Below are 10224 nucleotides of genomic sequence, written 5' to 3' on the forward strand. Positions count from 1 at the left end.
AAAACGGCTGAAATCTTCCGTAATCTCTGGTGAACTCCTCACATTTCTCTCATCACGACGAACAAAAGGTTTTTATTTCTGCAACCAGAGAAAGCACAGATCCCATCCTGCTTACTGGCTCCATCAGTCCTCTGGTATCACTTTATAGTTTTATAAATTTATTGGAAAACCAGGGAGTCAGTCTCACTGTTCTTTGTAGGATTTAAAAAATTTGTTTTTAAATGACAAAATCAAAGACGTGGGAAATTTGGTCCCAAAAATCTGAAAGAACTGGTGTTTACTCTCAGTTTCCTGAGAAATCAGAATCGGTCAATTCTCCTTGGCTGTCACATGACACAGACTCTGTTTCTGATTGGCTGATGGCATCCTGGTGACGAGTCCTCACCAGGAAACAATCGTTCTGACATAACAAGTTCCTCTGACTACGCTGGGTCAGCGTGTTCCGAACAGTTCTCTGGTTCATTTCTGTGGTTCAGTTCTTTGGTTCGGTTCTCTGGTTCAGTTTTTTGCTGTTCTTTCATAATAGACCCAATCAGTTGTTTGGACCAGGTTTTGCCACCTGGAAAATGTCAGGCTGTTACTGCAAAACTCCAAGAGCCGTGCCAGTCCACCCACACACACACACACACACACACACACACACACACACACACACACACGTTTGCTTGGCTATCTTTGTGGGGACTTTCCATTGACTTCCATTCATTTCTACAGCCTAAACATTAGCCTTACCTTTACCCTAACCATTACATGCCCTAACCAAAACTCAATTCACACCTTAGTCCTAAATCTGACCCTTGACCCCAAAACAGCGTTTTGTGTCGTGGGGACCAGGCTTTGGTCAGAGCAGGTGTGTGTGAGCCATGAAGATCCTGCGTGAGGCTCAGTGGGGTCTCAGTGTTTCTCTCCTCATGGATTCCTGGAGAGTTTGGCTGATTTCATTTTGATCTCATTTCCTGTTCTGATCATTTCTCTCTGACCTCTGGACGAGCCGCTGACGTTTCTCCTGCTGGGATTTTGGGTTTCAGGCCCTGGACCCGAATGACTGCGCTGATGTTTCCATTTCAGTTAGTCAGCACTGCTGACAGTCTGACGGGAAAACCTGGAATCGTCTGGCAGGAATTTCCCTGATGGTTGGATTTTCTGTGGAAATGATGGCTAGATGGCAACATTTAGCTTACTAACTAAACATTTAGCTAGCAAGCTAACTGTTTTGTTTGGTGGTTAACTGAACAGAGCAGTTAGCTTGCTGGATTCATATTTAGTTTCAAGCTAAATACTTAGTTTGAAACTGACATTTCACTTAGCCTAGTCTAGTTAACTAAACATTTAGCTTGCTAGCTAAACATTCAGCTAAATGCTACACATTTAGACTTTAGCTTTAGCTAAAAAATAATTAGCAAGCTAGATGTATTAGCAAGCAAACAAATTAGCGTGGTGTATTTATTTAGCTAAATATTGAGCTTGTTTCTTAATATTTAGTTTGTCCAGTGAAATATAAATTGTTCACTAAATATTTAGTTTGGAGCCTTATATTTAGCTTGCTAACTAAATATTTAGCCTGTCTCCATTTATTTAGTTAGAAACTTTGACATTAGTAACTGAATGAATCACATGGTGAAAATATGATCCTGGGAAACAAACAAATGTTTTGTGACTGTAACTTTACAAACGGCGTCCATTTTTATGTAGATTTAATAGAACCAGAGCGACAGCGCCACCTTCTCAAAGACCTGCTCTGTTTGTGGCAGATTGTATGAAAGTTCTGCCGTTAGCTAAAAGCTGCTAAATCTGACAGAAAATGGGTGAAGTTCAGCAGAACTGTGTCGTGTTTTTCAGTTTATTTGTGGCCTGTGTTTAACATAAAATTATTGAATGAGGAATGCAGCAGTGCAACCAGTGACGCGTCAGGGCGCTGCAGCTGTCTGTGAGGAAATTCAATCTGTTTTTATTTTTAGATCTCTTTATGGCCGAAGCCAAACAGCCGCAGCAAGGCGCAACAGTTCTCCTGAAAATGATCCTGCAGGTATTTAGTGTGACCTGCTTTGAGACGAATTAGTTCATAATTGAGGAGACAGAAGGAGCAAAAGGAGAACAAGTTCTGATGAAAACATAAGAACTGGTGTGTTTGCAGTCGTGTTGCAGATATTCAGCTGCTGGACGTTTAGAAGTTGCGTTGCTGTAAATGCGGCGCTGCATTAACGTTCCTGCAGCTCTGAGCGCAGTTTGTTCTGGTTCCGGTCGAAGCCTGAAGAAGTGGAGCTGGACTCTCTGCGTGTGTTCCTGGCTGACAGACCTCAGTCAGGCCTGCTGGAGCCACAGCGCCTCCCTGTGGCCGGATCAGAACGGTGACTAAACAGAACCTTCATTCAGAGACGGGAGGAAAAAACCCAAACGCTGCAGGAGCCGAACTCACCTGAACGCTGGCAGAGGGTCAGGACGTCGGCTCCATCAAAAACACCCATCAGAGGTCAGAGGTCACAGTTTGTGGCTCCAATCAATGTTTCTGCTGAATTGAAACAAAAACAAAAATCCACATTTGACTGAATGTAAAACATTTAGTTTATTTTATGAAATTAAATATTTACGCTGAGTCAAATTCTCCAGTTATCCACAAAATTTTTGCTACTAAAGTTGATTATATTTTTAATACGAGTTTAATTTTATCCTTATTTACCGTTTGATCCTTTTTGCCAGAACGTTTTTCTTGTTCTGTTGTAGAATTATTTATTTGGAAATTATATATTATTTGCTTAATGTCAGGATCTGTGTTTTTCTGTGTCTCCGTGTTGTCCTGTCTCCCTCTGATTAGTCCCCAGGTGTGTCTCGTTCCCTGATTCCCTGTGTGTATTTAGTGTCTCTGTGTCTCTGTCGGGTCCTGGTCTAATGTGTGTTCAGTCCTTCGTCTGGTCCATTCATTTTACCAGTTGCTACCGGCGTTGAGCCCTGGCTTCTGCTCAGTCGTGCTGCCTGGTTGTTTGGACTTTTTGGGACATTCATTATTAAAACCATTTATTCATCCTACCTGGGTCTGCTGCGTCTGCCTCAACACACCGCTTCATGACACTTAAGTCTTTACATGAAACATTCAATTTAACATTTGTCAATAAAAAATTGTATTTTAGGAATCCCTAACATTTTATGCAACGAAATTTTGTTCTGTATCCACCCTGTGCATGCAAAATGACAATAAAGTCAGTCTAAGTCTAAGTCATTTTTATTTTCTTTTGTACTTTTATAGTGTTTTATTTTTAGTTTTTAATGTTTTTTATTATTATTTATTCCTGCAGTGCATTTTAGCAGCCCAATAAATCAATGAATCGCATGATAAATTAAAACGAGATCAATAATTTCCATTCCTACAATTTATTGTTTTTCTCTTTCTACCAAAAACTGGATGATAAAATCTTCAGTCTGGTGTTTTTATTTTCAGAGATTTCATTATCTCTGTTGTTTTTGTTGTTTGGATGATTTATTTTTGTATATTTAAAGTGTTTTCTGGTTCCAGTGATAAATGTTGACTAGAATTTAAAGTTTATTGGTCTTTGAGAATGTGATGTTGTGTTATTATTATAATCTCAGATCAATAACATCGTGGTTTATTCTGACAGGCCAATCATTTAGATCCATGTTTATTTTTGTATTTATTTACAGTCTTATTCTTTTTTTAATGTTTGAGTTTTTTAATTGGAGCCTCCAGATGTTGGCATTTTGTTTTTTGGGAAGATGAATCAAGGTGATTGACCTTTGACCTCTGACCTCCAGGAAAATCAGATCAGGTTTACTGTTAGCCACAGTTGGGTAGTAACCAGTTACATTTACTCAGTTACATTTAATTGAGTAACTTTTTTTGAAAAAATTCACTTTTAGGAGTATTTTTACTGCTGTACTTTTTACTCTTCAGTAAATTTCTGGATTTTCTTCCCCCTGAATGAAAAACAAACATGTTTTAACTAAAAAGCCACCAGACAGGCTCACAGCTGCAGTTTCTGTTAAAGTTTCACAAGTTTTTTTATTGATAAAAAGTGATTTGGAAAAAACATTAAAATGTGAGTAATCTATTCATTGGTAAAGTTGTGAACGTTTTGGTTCCATGACAGCGCTGTGACTCTTAAACATAAATCCACAGCAGTAATTATTTTTCTGGAATCTTTATCAGGATGTAAACCTGGAATGAACCATGTTGGTAGTTTTCTACCTATCAGACTCCAGAGCTACTTTAATCTCCCTCCAGAACTGTTGGACTTTATTGCATCTCCAGACACAATGGAAGAACTTTTCCTTCTGCTCGGCTCTGAGACGACCGTCGTATTTATGAAGCTTTTCTGGCTCCACAGATGTTCTCATTAGTTATTACTGTGAGGTGTGTGTTGTTCTCATTAGTTATTACTGTGAGGTTTGTGTTGTTCTCATTAGTTATTACTGTGAGGTTTGTGTTGTTCTCATTAGTTATTACTGTGAGGTGTGTGTTGTTCTCATTAGTTATTACTGTGAGGTGTGTGTTGTTCTCATTAGTTATTACTGTGAGATGTGTGTTGTTCTCATTAGTTATTACTGTGAGGTGTGTGTGGTTCTCATTAGTTATTACTGTGAGATGTGTGTTGTTCTCATTAGTTATTACTGTGAGGTGTGTGTTGTTCTCATTAGTTATTACTGTGAGATGTGTGTTGTTCTCATTAGTTATTACTGTGAGGTGTGTGTGGTTCTCATTAGTTATTACTGTGAGATGTGTGTTGTTCTCATTAGTTATTACTGTGAGATGTGTGTTGTTCTCATTAGTTATTACTGTGAGGTTTGTGTTGTTCTCATTAGTTATTACTGTGAGGTGTGTGTTGTTCTCATTAGTTATTACTGTGAGGTTTGTGTGGTTCTCATTAGTTATTACTGTGAGGTTTGTGTTGTTCTCATTAGTTATTACTGTGAGGTGTGTGTTGTTCTCATTAGTTATTACTGTGAGGTGTGTGTTGTTCTCATTAGTTATTACTGTGAGGTGTGTGTTGTTCTCATTAGTTATTACTGTGAGGTTTGTGTTGTTCTCATTAGTTATTACTGTGAGGTGTGTGTTGTTCTCATTAGTTATTACTGTGAGGTTTGTGTTGTTCTCATTAGTTATTACTGTGAGGTTTGTGTGGTTCTCATTAGTTATTACTGTGAGATGTGTGTTGTTCTCATTAGTTATTACTGTGAGGTTTGTGTTGTTCTCATTAGTTATTACTGTGAGGTTTGTGTGGTTCTCATTAGTTATTACTGTGAGATGTGTGTTGTTCTCATTAGTTATTACTGTGAGGTGTGTGTGGTTCTCATTAGTTATTACTGTGAGGTTTGTGTGGTTCTCATTAGTTATTACTGTGAGGTGTGTGTTGTTCTCATTAGTTATTACTGTGAGGTGTGTGTTGTTCTCATTAGTTATTACTGTGAGGTGTGTGTGGTTCTCATTAGTTATTACTGTGAGATGTGTGTTGTTCTCATTAGTTATTACTGTGAGATTTGTGTTGTTCTCATTAGTTATTACTGTGAGGTTTGTGTGGTTCTCATTAGTTATTACTGTGAGGTGTGTGTTGTTCTCATTAGTTATTACTGTGAGGTTTGTGTTGTTCTCATTAGTTATTACTGTGAGGTTTGTGTGGTTCTCATTAGTTATTACTGTGAGGTTTGTGTTGTTCTCATTAGTTATTACTGTGAGGTGTGTGTTGTTCTCATTAGTTATTACTGTGAGGTTTGTGTTGTTCTCATTAGTTATTACTGTGAGGTTTGTGTTGTTCTCATTAGTTATTACTGTGAGGTGTGTGTTGTTCTCATTAGTTATTACTGTGAGGTGTGTGTTGTTCTCATTAGTTATTACTGTGAGGTGTGTGTTGTTCTCATTAGTTATTACTGTGAGATGTGTGTTGTTCTCATTAGTTATTACTGTGAGGTGTGTGTTGTTCTCATTAGTTATTACTGTGAGGTTTGTGTTGTTCTCATTAGTTATTACTGTGAGGTTTGTGTTGTTCTCATTAGTTATTACTGTGAGGTTTGTGTGGTTCTCATTAGTTATTACTGTGAGGTTTGTGTTGTTCTCATTAGTTATTACTGTGAGGTGTGTGTTGTTCTCATTAGTTATTACTGTGAGGTTTGTGTGGTTCTCATTAGTTATTACTGTGAGGTTTGTGTGGTTCTCATTAGTTATTACTGTGAGGTTTGTGTGGTTCTCATTAGTTATTACTGTGAGATGTGTGTTGTTCTCATTAGTTATTACTGTGAGATGTGTGTTGTTCTCATTAGTTATTACTGTGAGGTTTGTGTGGTTCTCATTAGTTATTACTGTGAGGTTTGTGTGGTTCTCATTAGTTATTACTGTGAGGTTTGTGTTGTTCTCATTAGTTATTACTGTGAGGTGTGTGTTGTTCTCATTAGTTATTACTGTGAGGTGTGTGTTGTTCTCATTAGTTATTACTGTGAGGTTTGTGTGGTTCTCATTAGTTATTACTGTGAGGTTTGTGTTGTTCTCATTAGTTATTACTGTGAGGTGTGTGTTGTTCTCATTAGTTATTACTGTGAGATGTGTGTTGTTCTCATTAGTTATTACTGTGAGGTGTGTGTGGTTCTCATTAGTTATTACTGTGAGGTGTGTGTTGTTCTCATTAGTTATTACTGTGAGGTGTGTGTTGTTCTCATTAGTTATTACTGTGAGATGTGTGTTGTTCTCATTAGTTATTACTGTGAGGTGTGTGTTGTTCTCATTAGTTATTACTGTGAGGTGTGTGTTGTTCTCATTAGTTATTACTGTGAGGTTTGTGTTGTTCTCATTAGTTATTACTGTGAGGTTTGTGTGGTTCTCATTAGTTATTACTGTGAGGTTTGTGTTGTTCTCATTAGTTATTACTGTGAGGTGTGTGTTGTTCTCATTAGTTATTACTGTGAGGTTTGTGTGGTTCTCATTAGTTATTACTGTGAGGTTTGTGTGGTTCTCATTAGTTATTACTGTGAGGTGTGTGTTGTTCTCATTAGTTATTACTGTGAGGTTTGTGTTGTTCTCATTAGTTATTACTGTGAGGTTTGTGTGGTTCTCATTAGTTATTCCTGTGAGATGTGTGTTGTTCTCATTAGTTATTACTGTGAGGTGTGTGTTGTTCTCATTAGTTATTACTGTGAGGTTTGTGTTGTTCTCATTAGTTATTACTGTGAGGTGTGTGTTGTTCTCATTAGTTATTACTGTGAGGTTTGTGTGGTTCTCTTTAGTTATTACTGTGAGGTTTGTGTTGTTCTCATTAGTTATTACTGTGAGGTTTGTGTTGTTCTCATTAGTTATTACTGTGAGGTTTGTGTTGTTCTCATTAGTTATTACTGTGAGGTGTGTGTGGTTCTCTTTAGTTATTACTGTGAGGTGTGTGTTGTTCTCATTAGTTATTACTGTGAGGTGTGTGTTGTTCTCATTAGTTATTACTGTGAGGTGTGTGTGGTTCTCATTAGTTATTACTGTGAGGTGTGTGTTGTTCTCATTAGTTATTACTGTGAGATGTGTGTTGTTCTCATTAGTTATTACTGTGAGGTGTGTGTTGTTCTCATTAGTTATTACTGTGAGATGTGTGTTGTTCTCATTAGTTATTACTGTGAGGTTTGTGTGGTTCTCATTAGTTATTACTGTGAGGTTTGTGTGGTTCTCATTAGTTATTACTGTGAGGTTTGTGTTGTTCTCATTAGTTATTACTGTGAGGTGTGTGTTGTTCTCATTAGTTATTACTGTGAGGTGTGTGTTGTTCTCATTAGTTATTACTGTGAGGTTTGTGTGGTTCTCATTAGTTATTACTGTGAGGTTTGTGTTGTTCTCATTAGTTATTACTGTGAGATGTGTGTTGTTCTCATTAGTTATTACTGTGAGGTGTGTGTGGTTCTCATTAGTTATTACTGTGAGGTGTGTGTTGTTCTCATTAGTTATTACTGTGAGGTGTGTGTTGTTCTCATTAGTTATTACTGTGAGATGTGTGTTGTTCTCATTAGTTATTACTGTGAGGTGTGTGTTGTTCTCATTAGTTATTACTGTGAGGTGTGTGTTGTTCTCATTAGTTATTACTGTGAGGTTTGTGTTGTTCTCATTAGTTATTACTGTGAGGTTTGTGTGGTTCTCATTAGTTATTACTGTGAGGTTTGTGTTGTTCTCATTAGTTATTACTGTGAGGTGTGTGTTGTTCTCATTAGTTATTACTGTGAGGTTTGTGTGGTTCTCATTAGTTATTACTGTGAGGTTTGTGTGGTTCTCATTAGTTATTACTGTGAGGTGTGTGTTGTTCTCATTAGTTATTACTGTGAGGTTTGTGTTGTTCTCATTAGTTATTACTGTGAGGTTTGTGTGGTTCTCATTAGTTATTCCTGTGAGATGTGTGTTGTTCTCATTAGTTATTACTGTGAGGTGTGTGTTGTTCTCATTAGTTATTACTGTGAGGTTTGTGTGGTTCTCTTTAGTTATTACTGTGAGGTTTGTGTTGTTCTCATTAGTTATTACTGTGAGGTTTGTGTTGTTCTCATTAGTTATTACTGTGAGGTTTGTGTTGTTCTCATTAGTTATTACTGTGAGGTGTGTGTGGTTCTCTTTAGTTATTACTGTGAGGTGTGTGTTGTTCTCATTAGTTATTACTGTGAGGTTTGTGTTGTTCTCATTAGTTATTACTGTGAGGTGTGTGTTGTTCTCATTAGTTATTACTGTGAGGTTTGTGTTGTTCTCATTAGTTATTACTGTGAGGTTTGTGTTGTTCTCATTAGTTATTACTGTGAGGTGTGTGTTGTTCTCATTAGTTATTACTGTGAGGTGTGTGTTGTTCTCATTAGTTATTACTGTGAGGTGTGTGTGGTTCTCATTAGTTATTACTGTGAGGTGTGTGTTGTTCTCATTAGTTATTACTGTGAGATGTGTGTTGTTCTCATTAGTTATTACTGTGAGGTGTGTGTTGTTCTCATTAGTTATTACTGTGAGATGTGTGTTGGTGGTGTGTCCTTCAGCCTCTGAAGGCAGGTTCTCCCTCCAGATCCCTCCGCTAACATGTCATGTAGTTTGGAAATGATTCCTTTTCTTCGGTTTTCATTTCGATTTCCCAAGTGGATTGATGTAATTTTAAAGTATTAAATGATTGATCATTTGATCAGTTAATCAGGACTTGAGTCGACTTTTTACCAAATACGTTTTACTCTTGCATGATTTGTTTCTGCTCTGCTGCCTTCTGTTGGTTTTCATCAGACGCTCTGCTCTCACATTCTTCCTCTCTCTCTCTCTGGGGGTAAAAACAGTAGCCCTGTTGCCCCGTCCAGCTGATCCTGACCCGACTGTCTTAGCGTTAGCGATAGCTTCATTGAGCTGTGCTGCAGTTGCTCAGCTTGTGTTGCGTTTCTTCAGGATATTGTGGTAGTTTCTGGTGTGATGGGGTCTGTAGAGGCCCCCGCGGCGCCGCTGCTCATGGCTAACTCTGGTTTCCGTGGTTACCGCACCGTTTCGCAGCACCTCAACGACCTGAAGAAGGAGAACTTCAGCCTGAAGCTGCGGATCTACTTCCTGGAGGAGAAGATCCAGCAGAAGTTTGATCAGAGCGGCGACGGCGTCCACCGAGCGGTGAGTGGCACTAGAGTGTTGCTGCACAATTAATTTATGAAACTGCTGAAATTATCAGATAAACCTGATTATCATACATAATATTAGTAGTCAGTTCATTTTTGGTGATTTTGTTCTTGATGCTACTTTTGATTTTTGTTGAATTTAAATAAATAAAGGATTATTGTTTAAATTAAATATGTTTAATATAGTTTTCTTGTTTTACACGTTGGGGCCTCATTAGTTATGTTGTAGACAGAAAATAATACTAATCAACATTTCTGAGTTTCAAAAGTTAAAATCGTCGTTTCTTTGTAAAATATTAAAAATAATCATTTTATTTTGTGCGTCTGCAGCCTGCAGCCCACTGACCCACATTCTGCCCCGGCTCCATTTTTAGCCCGGCTCTGGATCTGAACCGGACACCTGTGTCTGTGTGTCAGTGGGTCAGCGACCTGCTGCACATGAGCAGAGACGCTGGTCCTGTCCGGTTCGGTCCGGTCCGGTTTGTTGCTGCAGATGAAGCAAAGGGCTAAAAGTGGAGGCGCTGCTGAATGTTACAGACGCAGCAGGTGGAGGAGCTAAGATTAGACCCAAACAAACCCAGAGGAGAGGACTCTGGTTCTGGTGCTGGTGCTGGTGCTGGTGCTGGTCCTGGTCCTGGT

At 38.2% G+C, this 10224-nt stretch overlaps 1 protein-coding gene across 6 annotated transcripts in view; it reads left to right on the forward strand.

The window, feature by feature from the left end:
• The window catches only part of pde4dip (phosphodiesterase 4D interacting protein), a 78714-nt gene that overhangs the window by 34081 nt on the left and 34409 nt on the right, over nucleotides 1–10224 (forward strand). For all 6 annotated transcript variants that reach the window (XM_028011814.1, XM_028011815.1, XM_028011812.1 and 3 more), the window contains one exon: nucleotides 9470–9580. In XM_028011814.1, the coding sequence (XP_027867615.1) occupies nucleotides 9470–9580 (111 nt within the window). The remainder of the gene's footprint in view (nucleotides 1–9469; nucleotides 9581–10224) is intronic.

Source organism: Xiphophorus couchianus, unplaced genomic scaffold, assembly GCF_001444195.1.
Source record: "Xiphophorus couchianus unplaced genomic scaffold, X_couchianus-1.0 Scaffold1000102, whole genome shotgun sequence".
NCBI classification, from domain to species: domain Eukaryota; kingdom Metazoa; phylum Chordata; class Actinopteri; order Cyprinodontiformes; family Poeciliidae; genus Xiphophorus; species Xiphophorus couchianus.